The sequence below is a fragment of the Malaclemys terrapin genome, chromosome 9 (assembly GCF_027887155.1).
Source record: "Malaclemys terrapin pileata isolate rMalTer1 chromosome 9, rMalTer1.hap1, whole genome shotgun sequence".
Taxonomy (NCBI): Eukaryota; Metazoa; Chordata; order Testudines; family Emydidae; genus Malaclemys; species Malaclemys terrapin.
In genome coordinates this window covers 78,225,541-78,240,756 of record NC_071513.1, presented here as the reverse complement: position 1 = coordinate 78,240,756, position 15,216 = coordinate 78,225,541, and the positions used below count along the sequence as shown (strand labels likewise).

The 15,216-nt window shown below is 49.8% G+C and overlaps 1 protein-coding gene across 1 annotated transcript; it reads left to right on the top strand.

Moving 5' to 3' along the window:
- The first annotated feature begins 1,846 nt into the window (after nt 1-1,846).
- LOC128843768 (uncharacterized) lies at nt 1,847-10,230 on the top strand. Its single transcript, XM_054040871.1, has 9 exons — nt 1,847-1,867; nt 2,640-2,696; nt 3,027-3,113; nt 3,233-3,254; nt 3,921-4,051; nt 4,271-4,324; nt 4,757-4,849; nt 5,039-5,391; nt 10,209-10,230. Exons 1-9 carry the CDS (start codon nt 1,847-1,849, stop codon nt 10,228-10,230), a joined length of 840 nt encoding a protein of 279 aa, XP_053896846.1.
- The last annotated feature ends 4,986 nt before the right edge of the window (nt 10,231-15,216 follow it).

Sequence of the window (15,216 nt, the reverse complement as noted above, 5' to 3'; positions counted from 1 at the left end):
GCCTCCCACCCCCTTGCACTACAATGTGAGAGCAGGGCTGCCCCACCCACCTTTAAACTCCCGCCAGCTGGGCTGCTGGAAGGATAAGACACACGGAGTTACGCTTTTGTTTCTCAGACTAAATTTTGCCTGCACGGAGAGAAGCGGAGATTTGGCCGGCTAAGAGCAAGAGGCGGAGGGCATGTGGAGGGTGTTTGCCCCAATCTAGCCCATCCCCCCACAAGGAGCAGGATTGTCCCCCCCCACTCTATCCCCCTCCCCCCTCCCGCACCAAGGGGCAGGATCGTCCCCTGTGCTCTATTCCCCCAGGTTGCAGGATTGTCCCCCGCAGTCTATTCCCCACCCATGGGGCAGGATTGTCCCTGCTTGTTCCCCATGTTTCACCCTCCCTAACTGTGCTAGGGCATTGCCAAGTCACATGATAAGTCCTGGCTCTCTGTGGAGCGGAAATTCCCAGCGGGTGGGGGTGTTCGGACCTTGCCCTCTGTCCAGCAGAAAGATAGGCTCAGACAGCGGCTAATCTACCCCCAACGCTGGGTCTGGCTCATGGCGTGATTTGAAACACTGTCAAACTCTGACCAGTTCAACCAGCTAAAACCCGAGCAAACCCTTGGGCCTGTGGAATCCCCCAGAACAGTGGCTTGTCTTGTGTTAGCCACGATCGGGACATTTACAGGCACAAGCCAATCTATGGAAGGAGAGCCGGCCCCTCAGATGTTCACCCCCCCCCCCCCACACACACACAAAAACGAGGGATTCTAGATATTTGCTTGCCGGTCTTTGGAGCCGCTTTTCCAGTCCTTGCCACTGGAGGGAGAAGCTGGAAAAGGGGCTCCAAAGACCAGCAAGCAAATATATAGAACCCCTCTTTTTTAGGGGGCTGGCTCTTTCCGTGGGTTAGTTTGTGCCTGTGATGCTCACTGCTTTGCCTTATCACAGCGCAGCAATCCCATGCCTCCAGCAGCTGGGGATTGCAGGAAAACCCCAACTGCCCTGTGAATCTGGCAACTTTTTGGTGGATGAAATCCTGATAGATTTCGTCCAAAGAGGGAGGGAAACAAAATTCCCATCTTCTATCTTGACAGGGCGGGAAGGGGATGTCCACTTAGGATGAAAAAACGAATTGGGCTGGCCCTGGTGCTTGCTCAGGAGACATCACTGATGGTAGGACAGATAGAGCCGGTCCCCTTTGGGGCCCATCGATGGCTGGGAGGGATCCCAGGGTGGGAAACTGGGGAGTCTCCAGCAGAAAAAGAGGAGACTTTGGTGCTCCAGGACCAGAGCCCAGCGTTAGGGGAGTGGGGTTGGGCCAGGGCATGTTCTTTCCCTTTTCTGTGCCTCAGTTTTCCCCACCCAATGCCCAGGGCTCTGTGGGGGTGAGAGGGTGAATTTGCTCTCACGCCAGCTGGAGGAAAGCTCGGCCAGTCAGCACCCAGCTCACTGTATGATGGGAAGGAAGCTATTTCCTTGTTAGGCCCTGAGCGTGGCCTTTCCTAAGGCCGAGCTCGGTGCCTCCCGGACTCGGGGCTCCAGGAGCCCCTGTGTCTCCCCAGCTGCCCTTGGCAGCGAGTCTGACTGAGATCAAACTCCTCTCAGAGGCTTGTGCCCCTGCCGGGCGTGGCACTGCCAGTGATTAACCCGTGGCACATGGTGTCTGCCAGGCCGTAGGCAGCAGAGAAAAGTCCAGTGTCACCAACAGCCCCAGCGCTAGGGTAGGCTGGGCACAAGCCAACAACACGTGCTGTGATACAGCCAAAGAGCGTCGGCCATGCTCCCAGCCCGGTGGGGGGTGGAGGGGTGGGTGTCCCTCCAGGGACGCAGAGATGCTGACAGAGTGTAGGGGGCCATGGGGGATAATCAGCTGGACGTGAGCCCCTGTGCGACAGTGTGGCCAAAGGCGCTAAGGATGCCCAAACAGGGGAATCGCGCGTAGGAGCAGAGAGGTCAGTTTACCTCTGGATTTTGCGCTGGTGCGACCGCTGCTGGGGTCCTGTGTCCAGTTCCGGAGCAGTCCAAGAAGGATGTGAATATATTGGGGAGGGGGCAGAGGGGGGCCAAGCGAATGGTTAAAGGATTACAAAACGTGGCCTGGAGTGATAGACCCCAGGAGCTCAAGCTGTTTAGCTTTGCAAAGAGAAGCTCCCACCTCCCGGGGTGACTTGACTCCAGTCTAGAAGCACCTACACGGGGATCAAATATTTAATAATGGGCTCTTCAGGCTAGCAGAGAAAGCTCTAACATGACCACATGGCTGGAAGTTGAAGCTGGACACATTCAGCCTGGAAAGAATATATCCGTGTTTACCAGGGAGGGGAATTAACCATGGGAACAATGTACCAAGGAGTGCGGTGGATTCTCCCTCGAGGTGGGATGTGTTTCTAAGAGATCTGCTCTCGTTCAAACAGGAATTAACTGGGGGCAGTTCTCTGGCCTGTTATCCAGGAGCTCAGCCTTGGTCCCTCCTGGCCTGGGAATCTACCAATCTCCGCCATGACTTCTTGGAATCCGTCTACTCTCTCTGGTGCTGCCCGGTGGACAGGGACACAAAGTGGGCAGGTAAACTGAGTCACACAGCTTGTTCACAGAAATATTCCCATGTTCTCTCTCTCTCTCTCTCTCTCTCTTTTTCTGCATCTCAGATGTTCATTCAGGTTGCGAAGGAGGTTGGAGGGACCTGCAATCTGGCCCCAATCCAGGTGGGTCCTTGTTTCCCATCACCCCCCATCTGAGGATATAATGCTTGTTCCACCCCCCACCAGTCCTGTTATCCCACCTGATTCTTACTATTCCTATTTCCTGTTTCTATTGCCAGAGCACCTCAGAGCCCCTGTCCTAGACCCAGACTCCATTGTGCCAGATGCTGGACAAACCCCAAAGAAACAGCCAGTCCATTGTTCTCCCTCCACGCCCACGTCATGCCAAGGGTCTCAGTGTCCGTGGCTGGGTTGGACAAGAGCCTCCAGCTCTGGTCTCCTCTCTGTGCCCCCAGCCCCAGTGTGACCCTTCTCCTGTGCTCTCTGTTGCAGCGCCTGGACCTGTTGGTGCGAGATTGGCAGCTGTCTGGAGCCTACGGCGCGGACGCGGGGCGGGAGTATCTTGGAGAAATCACACAGGTAATGATCAGATACCACGCGTGTTCATGGAAACAGCAAACTTTGGGGCGGAGCTGAACGTTTCCACAGCGGGTCTGATTCCCTGCTGACGGCCACAAATGTTGCTTTGACTCCCGCAGGACCTGGTGAGCAGCCCCAGGTGTTGGAAGCCCTGAGGGCGAGTGGCACCCGGTGCTACCTATTGCCCCACCCTGGCACTCAGTTCACCAGGAGCAGGGCAGGGACACCAGATGGTAAGAGACCCTCATCTTCTCACCTCTCACCCCCTGCTCTGCTCCCCCAGTCCTCACCCCCTCCTGCACTGCCCCCACCTTCTTCCCTGCCCCCATCCCCACCCTCTCTCCTCTGCTGCCCCTTTCTTCCCCTCTTGCACTTCCCCCACCCCAAAATCCCAGTGCCCAGCTCACCCCCCTTGACTTAGAATTGACTCTACTGCCCACTGCACAGGGGCAATTGCTGGGTCACAGCATCTGTCTGGGAGGGGAGAGGGACATGGGGGGGGAGTCACTGCTGGGGTCCTGGTCTGCTAGAGGAACGCTGCTGGTGTCCCCCTTTTGGGTCTTCATGGGTCCCCTGGCACCACCCAGTGGAGACTGCTGTCTCCCCACTACAGCCTCTCTTTGCCCCCTCATGCCTCTCCCCCATTTTCCCCCAGGCAGTGGGGTGGGGGGCGTTAAGCAGCTGTTGCCCAGAGATGGAATCTCATTTCCTGTGGCACAAACTAGCCCACCCAATCGCATTTAACGTGTGTCCTACCCTGGACACCTGGATCCCTCCCGGGTGCCTGGGTCCTTTTCCCCTCTGCAGACATGGATGAGGATTTCCGGCAGTACCTGTGTGACTATGTCACCAGTGTGGTGCACTCAGCAGGGACACACGTCCGGACAGACCAAGCCGGGCAGGTGCCGACGGGGGCTCAGCTGGCTGCCAGGATCAAGGTGGGAGAGTGGGGGCTGTTAAAGGGGGGGGCTGGATGGGAGACAGCAAAATGGGCCACAAGGCGGGGACAGGGATTCAATACGGGGTGCCATTCTGCAGGGAGCGGGGCAGGGTGCTCAGTAGGGGGCGCTGGGCTGCAGGGAGCGGGAAGGGGCTCAGCGGGGGAAAGGGGCTGAGCTGTCCCTGATCCCAGTTCCCCCGGGCGTTATTCCCTGCAGGGCGTCTCACGATATCGGAAGACCCAACGCTACGACTTCTCCTCACCCATGAAGGTACCAGGTCACCCCTCCCTCCGCCTCTCTCTTTCCAGCCTGGATTTGAGGTGGGAGCTGGTTCTATTGACCCCAACCCCGGGTCCTCCTGACATTGGCCAATCACACTAGCCCAGAAGGGAGCACCACAACAGCTCCACCAAATGTCCTGATCGAGGACTCCTAGCAACCAAGAGATAAGGGGACCTGCAGGAAGCCCTGCCAGAGAACCAGCCCCTCCACTGGGGTGGCAGCAACGTGGTCATGCTGTGGGGTTGAGGTGCTGCCGTCTGGCTCTATTGAAATGTGGGGGGTTGGGGATCAGTTCGGAGGTGATAGCGAGGAGCAGGTCCTGTACGAATGTGGGGAAGGTGGTGACTGTGGGGGGGCTCCCAGTTCAGAGGTGGGCCCATCCCATCCGCACCCCGAACCCCGTTCCCTCTCCCCACACAGATGGCTGAGGCGTTTGCAGTGATGAGACAGGAGTTAAACAGGAGAGCAGTAGAAGCCACCAGGAGGGAATATGACCAATTTGTGCAGGAGCTGGTGAGTGCAGAGGGGCTGCGGATTGGGAGTGAGGGGCACCAGCATCCCTGGGGGGAGGCAAGGCTGAGGTAGCAGGGGGCTGCGGATCGGGAGTGAGGGGGCTGCGGGTGTGTGAGGAGGCAGCGCCCCCTGTGGCTGGGTAACGCTAGTGCTCGTCCCTAATGGCCGATCACTCCCCCATCCCGGCAGGACCGTGACCACCAGAGCACGAGCAGCTGCCTGAGGGTGAAGCCCGTGGAGATGCAGCGACGCCTGGAGGGGAAACGCCAGGAGCTGCTGGAGCGCTGCCGGGGGGAGCTGCGGGGCGAGGACCCCCAGAAACAGGCGGCCTTGGAGGAGCTGAAGCAGGAGCTGGACAAGCAGATGGACCAGTTCCTGTCGGCCTACGGGCAGCACTTTAAAGTGAAGAAGGCCGAGTGGTTGGGCCTGTACATTGGGCCATCGCCAGGTGCCACCGCGCGCTGGGCACGGGCTCGCCCCCACTGGCCCGCGCACCTGCCAATCAGCAAACGGCTCCGGCCCATTGGCTGCCTCTTCAGGAGGTGGGATGGGGGAAGCAAGATATGCTGGGACTTGTAGTTTTATGTACCCAGTGGAGGAGAAGGGGGAGCTATGGCGCTTATGCGGGGGGGTCTAGTGGTTGGACAAGAGTCCTGGGGTAGCAGGGGGGCTCCGGGGGCTATTTAAAGTGCCGGGGCTCCAGCTCCCTCTGCTGCCTCGGTCCTCTAAATAGCCACGAGAGGCCCGCATCTTCCCCAGGGCTCCAGCAGCTATTTAAAGGGCCAAGGTGGTAGAAGCAGGGGGGCCCCTGCCCTACCTGCAGCCAGCCCCTGCTGCACCCCCTGCCCTGCCTCCAGCCCCCTGCCCCCACCAGCCCGTCTCCAGCCAGCCCCTGCCTGCAGCCAGCCCCGCACCCCCTGCCTGCAGCCAGCCCCTGCTGCACCCCCTGCCCTGCCTCCAGCCCCGCACCCCCTGCCCCCACCAGCCTGTCTCCAGCCAGCCCCTGCCTGCAGCCAGCCCCGCACCCGCTGCCTGCAGCCAGCCCCTGCTGCACCCCCTGCCCTGCCTCCAGCCCCGCACCCTCTGCCCTGCCCGCACCAATCCCTGTCTGCCTCCCGCCCCGCACCCCCTGCCCCCACCAGCCCGTCTCCAGCCAGCCCCTGCCTGCAGCCAGCCCCGCACCCCCTACCTGCAGCCAGCCCCTGCTGCACCCCCTGCCCTGCCTCCAGCCCTGCACCCCCTGCCCCAGCCAGCCCCTGCCTGCAGCCAGCCCCGCACTCCCTGCCTGCAGCCAGCCCCTGCTGCACCCCCTGCCCGCACCAGCCCTCCACCCCCTGTTTGCAGCGAGCCCCTGCTGCACCCCCTGCCCTGCCCGCAGCCAGCCCTACACCCTTGCCCTGCCTCCAGGCAGACCCTACCTCCAGTCAGCCCCTGCCCTGCCTCCAGCTAGCAATGTATGTAATATACAATTTTTATTTTATTTATATAGTTATGGAAAGTAAATAATACATGGAAGAAATAAAAGGGCGTTTTTTATGTGTTTTTATTTTTTTTTAGTCATCCCTGTCGGGGCCCCGCCTAAAATGTTCAAATTGGGCCCCACACTTCCTAAAGCCAGCCCTGGCCACAGGCCCTGCCCCCTACTCCACCCCTTCGCACCCTCTCCTCTGAGCCTCCTGTGCCCTCGCTCCTCCCCCTCCTCCAGTGGTGAGCTGGAACCAGTTTGCACCAGTTCGCGAGAACTGGTTGTTAAATTTAGAAGCCGGTGTAGAACCGGTTTCTAAAGGGTTGGGCGGGTGAGCAAACTCCAGTCCGCGGGCCACATCCGGCCCGTGGGACCGTCCTGCCCGGCCCTCCTGAGCTCCCAGCTGGGGAGGCTCCCCCGGCCCCTTCCCCCGCTCTCCCCCCCCTTGCAGAGTCCCAGCGTGCTGCATTGCTGGCGCCAGCGCTCTGGGCAGCTCTGCAGCTCCTGCCGCTTTGAGTGGCATGGTAAGGGGGTGGGGCTGTGAGCTCCAGCGGCCGCACGGCATCCTTACACAGCAGCATGGTAAGGGGGCCGGGCCAGGGCTGGGAGGAGGGGTTGGATAAGGGGCAGGGAGTGGTTGGAGGGGGCAGAGGCTTGGGGGGGAAGGGGCAGTCAGGGGACGGGGAACGGGGGGGGGTTGGGTAGGTGTGGGGTTTCTGAGGGTCTATTGGGGTGGTGGTGGATGGGGTCGGGGCAGTCAGGGGACAGGGAGCGGGGCGAGTTGGGTAGGGGGTGGGCAGTTAGGGTGGGGTGTCTTGGGAGGGGGTGGTCAGGGGACAAGGAGCAGGGGGAGTTGATGGGTTGCAGGTTCTGAGGGGGTCAGTCGGGGGCAGGACGTGGGTTGGGGTCAGATGGGGGGGAGAAACAGGCACGTGGGGCTTGTAGTCATCGTGCGGTTCCCTACCGGGTCTTCGGCGGCACTTCGGCGGCGGGGTGGGGGTCTTCACTCGCTCCAGGTGAAGTATCTGCCGCCGAAATGCCGCCGAAAACCTGGAGCGAGTGAAGACCCCCCCCGCCGCCGAAGTGCCATCGAGGACCCGGTAGGGAACCGGTTCTTAGGATTTTGGGAGCTCATCACTGCCCTCCTCCCCACAGCCTCCTGCATGCCACGAAACAGCAGCACTTTAACATTGCCAGTGTAGACTAGCCTTTAGCTAACAGCCAGTTGGCTTTAGAATTTAACATGCTAAAGTCACAGTAAGCATCTTGGCTTGGTAATGACAAGCTATGGTTGTTGCTATACCCCTAAGGCATCTCATTATTGTAGCTTAAAAATGCACCTTGCCCTGTCTTTTGCTTACTTATATAGCTATGGAATTCCCTTGAATTTTTAACATTAAGTTATTGCTGTGTGACCTATATGCTAGTTCTTTAGTATCTGTCACACCCTTGCTTCTTTGAATAAATGCATTACACATTCATGCACATATAATTATAAGACAAAGTTACTTGCCCTACCTGCTGAAGCACCAGTATCTGTGATACCTTGGCTTCTTCTGCTTAATAAACTTAGGTTTCAGAGTAGCAGCCGTGTTAGTCTGTATCCGCAAAAAGAAGAACAGGAGTACTTGTGGCACCTTAGAGACTAACAAATTTATTAGAGCATAAGCTTTCGTGGACTACAGCCCACTTCTTCGGATGCATAAAGAATGGAACATATATTGAGGAGATATATATACACACATACAGAGAGCATAAACAGGTGGGAGTTGTCTTACCAACTCTGAGTATTCTCACACTTCTTATCAAACTGTCTGTACTGGGCTAGCTTGATTATCACTTCAAAAGTTTTTTTTCTCTTAAATAATTGGCCTCTCAGAGTTGGTAAGACAACTCCCACCTGTTTATGCTCTCTGTATGTGTGTATATATATCTCCTCAATATATGTTCCATTCTATATGCATCCGAAGAAGTGGGCTGTAGTCCACGAAAGCTTATGCTCTAATAAATTTGTTAGTCTCTAAGGTGCCACAAGTACTCCTGTTCTTCTTTTTAATAAACTTAGTTTCTCTTCCTGGCTTAGTCTCTCCATTCTTACCATTCAATGGAAATGTAACTTTCTGACTTGGGGCTCAGTCATGGTTGAGCTGAAGTCACTGAGAGTTTCTTCTCAACACTGACGTCAGGGGGAGTAGGATTGGGCCCATACCTTGCCTATATATTAATAATGCAAAGTACATTGCTGATGTAACACTATGTGCTGCCAATGCAAATATGTCATGTCTTCACTAATCAAAACTAGTGAGGTGGTGGATAGAGAAAGCATTGTGGATTACCAAATGCGAGTTAGTGAATTCTGCAAGTGTGTAAGCCAGGACAAATTTAACCCTTTGGGAGTACTAGATACCACAGATATTGCTCAAAAAGCTCTGAACTCAACCAAAGATGGCTTAAAGTAACCAAAAGGGACAACAAGCTAAGTGCTTCCCTGTTGACAGACTACCATTTCAATAGAGATGCAATGCTTTGAATGTGTTGCATAGGATGTAAGACAAGGCAGAACTGGATCAAAGTTCTCCCAGATGCACAATCATTCTCAGAGTGGATTTTACACATCTGGCCCATGTAAATCACTGAAATAATTCAAATGATATAACCAGTAGAGTTAAATAGTTTAATCCACTTGAAGATGCCAATTTAACTTTGACCAAGACAAACTTGCCTCACTAGAATGTCCTTTGTTTTGTAGTTTCCAGGCTACATGCTACAACTCTTTCAGGAGCTGACAAAATCTGGCAAGAAAAGATTCTATGAAGGTTGTGTTGCAGAAGCTATTATAGAAACTGTTCAGAAAAATGGAGGAATAATGGATTTAGAAGATCATGTCACTGATGAAGTCAAACTGATTTTCACAAATTCAAGGTATTCTGGACAGTTCAGTATTCTGAACTCGGTAGAGATCATGAGTTTGGTTTACCAAGTTAGGCATGAAGAAGTGTACTTATGTATTTGCATGCCTCATGTATATCTGCGAATATGCACCATGCACTAATAACTCAAGTATTGTCCTTGTGAATGCATATGCCATTTGTGTGCATAAGGCCACCTAGGTGCCTAACTGGCTATATAGGCATACAAATATTCTAGCTATATGTTCACATCAGCTATTTATGGGTAATGTGTGTTTGCAATTGTGCAGTTCTAACATAGAAAACATAGCCCTGTTTTGTTTGTTTCTTAGCAATTAGCTAATGAATTAATTACAAATTAAAGATGGACTCAAGCTGTAAAATTTTGATTCAGATCTGGATTTTGAACACTGAGGTTTGAAGTGTTTTGATCCATGAGTTTGATTCAAGCTTGTAAATGTGAATATGATGAGCTAATGAATGGCTAAAAAGCAAATCAATTTTTTTTAGTTAAGAGTGGAAACTATTTCTTTTAATTGTAATTATTTTTAATAGAATGTAGACTGGACAGTCTGTTCAGCATGGGGAAAAAGCTCCAGGCCTTTCAAGTTTCTACATCCATCTGAGGAATTCAGCAAGAAATCACTGAGCTGCAGTATTTATCAGGGAAGGGGGAAGCGAGGGGTAGCTGAGTAGATCTGCTGTCCAGTGCAACTTTCTATGTGACTTACAGGAGCTAAGCAAAAAGAACAGGAGTACTTGTGGCACCTTAGAGACTAACAAATTTATTAGAGCATAAGCTTTCGTGGACTACAGCCCACTTCTTCGGAGCTAAGCAGTTTATTTTAATATTCACAGCTGAGGTAGCCAGCAGCTGCACTTTGCCACTCAGCAGAGATCCATCTGAAAACATTCATACTAAAAAGAAAGCAAACTAGTGTTCTGCCTGCCAGTGAATCTCTCTCATTCAGGTTGTGAATTCTAGGCCCTATTTGTACACCTCCTGAAGTCTTTACTTTGGGAAAACTCCCATTGACTTCTCACTGAGTAAGTACTTAGGAGCTGAGTCCCCTGATAATGCCAAAAATATGCTGAATTTTGAGGTATTAGTTCAGCAAGGGACTTACAAGCCTGTGCCTAAACTTAAGCACCAGAACTATTGTAATCATTAGAACTACTCTCATGCTTACAATTAGGCAAGTTGTTAAGTACCTTGCTGAATTGGACCCTGAGGCCAGAAAAGGGAGCATTAGGAGAAAATTCAGCCTTGTGATTTCCTGGGCCTTTTATCCCTCCCCCCACTCAGAGCTTTTTCCACAAGAAGCTACCATATATTGCTCATTGTTTTTATATTCTCCTACCTCCCCATCCCTCATACTTCAGAGTAGGATTTTCCTGTCATGCAGCCTAGACTGGAATCGAACTGAGGTTTCCTTGCCAATCATCTTTGGAATTCTTTCCTTTGTCCCACAACTTCTCCTCTGTATGGTGGCCAGATTGGCAAAATAAAAACCCTTCCTTTCCCCTATGCCCACTGCTGACCTGAAGATTCTCCATAGCTTTACACAATGGGATCACAATCAGACTCTCTCCTTCTTTGCTTTTCCAGCAGGGGTTGGATTTGGGAATGTGTAACTGTGGGGTGGTTGGAAAGGGACTTTCTGAGCATCTGCAGAAAGAGATGGACTAAGACTGAGTATTGACCAGAGTGGAGTTTCAGAAACGTTTTAAGCCCATATCCAGGTACCCTCTCTCCTCCTTACTACCTCAACAGTTTTCTTGAGGCTCTTTCTCACAACCTCCTTCCATCTGACTCCCTCTCCTCCCTTGTCACACAAGCGGATTTCTTCAGCCTGAAGGGAGACAAAAAAACATCCTGTTCTTTGCAGCTGCAGGGAGTTCAGCCATGTCCTGGGAGGACACTAATAAGGCAATGTAGAAAACTGTCATCTGAACTTTGTTCAGTGACTTACATGAAACTCATATGCCGTGAAACTCATAGATTTTTATGGCCAGAGTGATCACCTAGTCTGACATCCTGCATAACACACAGAATTTCATGATGGGACTCCTGCATCTCGCCCATCAAGTTGTGATTGAACTGGAGCATATTTTCTAGAAAGACATCCAGTCTTGGTTTAAATTCTCCATCATTTGGAGTCTTACCACAGCCCTTGGGATCTGTTCCAATGACTAATTATCTTCCCTGTTAAAAATGGGCATCTTATTTCCCTTTTGCACTTTGCTGACTTAAATTCCAGCCACCTGGGCGGCCTGAGCAAAGTTCCTAATGGATGGGATTCCTCTCCTTGAAAACCACTATCACAACTCATACAGCACTGGCCCTCATGTTGGCAGTATCAGCAGAGATGCCAACTACTGAATGGGCACAGAAACTAACTTACTTTCCCACCTCTAAAGATGGTCCTTTCAGAGTTGTAATGCAGTGTGGGGATGCTATGACTACATGTGCTTTTACCAGCTTTGTGAGTACAGGTCTCCAGAGCTGTCAGTGCAGAGCCTTCCCAAAGCACGATGTTCATTGAAAATGCAAAAGACAAATATTTTTTTAATGGTAGGGATTGGTGGTTTCTTAGGCTTGATCTTGCATTCTTTGCATATCCCAGACTCCCATTAAGTGCCACAGGAGCTGTTGGTGCATAAAAAAATACAGGATTGGGCCCTAAGTGTTTTCAAATGCAGTATTCTCTGGCTGTGTGTGATGTCACATGGATTTGGAAATTATATTTTGGATATTTTAATATTCCCACTAATCCAATAACATAGGATTGCTGAGCAGCATTTTTTGAGTGCATCGTTTTTATTCTCACCATATGAACAGTTGATTCTTGCATTATTCATGGAGTACATACATAGGCAAACGCTGTGCTTGCACATCCAACTAACAACTAAGGTATGTCAAAAGACAGTCAGTGCTTCCTGACCTGCTAATAAAATCATTAGTCATAGATACACACCCACTATATACTGAGTAATATTGCTAAATAGAGATACAAGGGAACATACCCAGAGCAATTTACGCATGCTATTTTGAAATAACTTGGCAAGTCTAGATCCAAACCTATAGTCCAGGGATCGCCAACCCTTGGCCGGTGCCCATTAGGGAAATCCGCTGGCGGGCCGGGCTGGTTTGTTTACCTGCGGCATCCACAGGTTCGGCTGATCGCAGCTCCCACTGGCCGCAGTTCGCCGTTCCAGGCCAATGGGGGCTGCGGGAAGCGGCATCCCTCGGCCCACGCTGCTTCCCGCAGCCCCCATTGGCCTGGAACGGCGAACTGCGGCCAGTGGGAGCTGTGATCGGCTGAATCTGCGGACGCAGCAGTTAAACAAACTGTCCCGGCCCGCCATCAGATTTCCCTGACAGCCATGTTCCAAAGGTTGCTGATCCCTGTGTATAGTCCTTACTCAGGGAATACTCCAATTGATGTAAGTGAGGATGTTGTCAAAGAACACAGGGCAGGCTCATTTGTTATTAATTTAAAAATAAGCTCACAGGGTTATAGGGTATAATTTAATATTCAAAGACAGACAACTCTATATATTACTCAGTTAATGCTGATAATGCTGATAAACTTTTCAGATAAATAGGTATTTAACCTTTTGAAGCAGATATAGAACTTAATGGTTTTAACATTAGATTTAACAAGCTGAATTGGATAAGTTCAATGTTACGAGGACAACTTTGCATAAGCACTCAAAGTAATAAGTTTTATTTATGATATTTGAAACATAGGATCCCGTTTTCCCACATACTCCATTGAGCCAACGTATATTTAGGAAAGACTATACATGGGAATTCTCAAAGTGTTTTACAAAGCCAATGTCTGTATTTAGTTTATGGGCAAAATCCGCCCCCAGGCAGAGGACCAGCATTTCATCCTTTATGGCAACAATAAAAGGGGAAAACAACATTGCTTACACTAGTATAATGACAATGGTTTGGGCCATTGATATAGAATAGTGTACTGTTTTATAGGGGTTCCATACTGTTGTTATACAAGGTTGAGTGAAAGAAAAGCTATACCACCTTAATGTTACCTGGTTTCTCTTTGCCTTAAAGAAATGCCAGTTTTATTACATCATTGTTGGTATATACATATGTCATAATATTCGGGAAACCTTTAGAAAGTATTTTTTTTAAAAGGGGGGAATAATAATGTGTCTTGCTATTCCAGAATATGAATGTTTGGGAAATCCCTCCAAACGGACAAGGAATCACAGCTTTGATAGCCCTGCACATTTTAGACAATTTTAATATTAAAGGTCTGAGTTATGTCCAATGGAAAGAATTTTTCTGTGTCTGTAAAATTTTCCTTTAAGGATGATTTAAGCGGACACAAAAGGAAGATTTCCAGACATGTTAATGTTCTTTTTCAACGCTGAAGAAAATTTTTCTCAAAGCCAAGCAGAAGGGGAAATAAAATTGTTACTAGACATGACTCCACTCTACAGCGGATAATTCTCTACTAAATATCACAATATAGTAAACAGAGTACAGTGGGACTTCGACTGGGAAGTTTTCTAGTATGAAACAGCCTCTCTGAGATTTATGTTTTTGAAAATTTAATATAAATTTGAAAATTTAGCAAATTACACTATCAACTTTGAAGAGAGGCCCTGTATACCTTCAAAAATAGTGTGATATTTTATAAATAGCTTGATACTAGTTGTTCAGATAGGGTCAAGTGGTATAAAACACCTAATACTCCTGAAGACTATAAGCCAAATTCTGAAGAATTCTTAAGTCCAAAATGAATGATTATTTCCCTAGTATCCTTGGAAAGAATTGATCAAATCCATCCCTGGTAATACTCCATTGAAATCAATTCAGTAATTAATGTCGTCCAATAACAGCAAGGTAAACAATGTCATTATAGCCTGAAAAAACACTGAAAGGTTAAAAATAAACTAAAATGTTTGTCTTTTTTGTTGCCATTTTTAGACATGGGCCATAACACTGCTGACTATTTACATGTGCTGATTGAAGCCTTGAAACTCAGCTTCTCTGTTACTTTCTGGTTCTGTGCTGACCATGACAAAGCTCCAGTACCTACAAAAGAACTTCTTTCTAAAACGTATGCTAAAGGATGCTTGGGGGTAGTTAATTTACAGAGGTAAGGCTTCTTCCTTCGCTTGCTTTTGTGGATTAGTAGTGTAAGTACATTTCTGATCTTGGTGAGAAAGAAAAGTCCATTCTATAGTATTAAGTAGGCTCTATTTATAAGAGTTGTTGGAGTTTTTAGTTTATTTCTGCATATGCTGTGGTCTGAATATCCTTTTATTCTAACCCTAATCTGTCCCTGTGTTAAACTGTTCAGTGTAAAGTACAAAGAGTTTATTGTTTATGTTACGTCGTTAGCCCAGGTTGTATCTAAAAGATAAAATGAGATGTGATAGGAAACTATCAAACATGATTCAACATATGAATAGATAAAAGTGGCAGTTTTCTCTTTTATTTAGGGCAATAATGGCTTATTACAATCAAGGAGTGGATTTTATTTAAAATATGCACTATATATAGCGTGTAAAAAGTGGAGAGTAGCCCAGATATCTTAAAATAAGTTTGACTCAAAGTTTGATTCAAAATGAATCCCTGAAACAATTTAATGTAAAAGTCACCCAATGATGATTGATCTTCTCTCTTGCTCAGGGTCCAAATTAAGAATGTTTTCCCTGGCCTGCTCTATTTAAGAAAAGGCCCTGTATCTTGATCCCTGTGATCAGAGAGCCATCCAGAAGGCCATAGTGAAACACACAAGGTATGAAAAATCATCTGTGCAACCCTTCTCTTTGTCTCTCAAGTGCTGGTGTCCAGGGCACTGGCCCATCTGCTGCATATGTAAATACACCACTGCCCCTGATACTGAAAAATCTGCCAGCTCTCCAAAAGAAGGACTGCAACACTCAAACTCCTAATCCTCTGCAAAACAGACTCCAGGGCTCTGACTTTGTTGCTCTGACAGAGTGGGAGA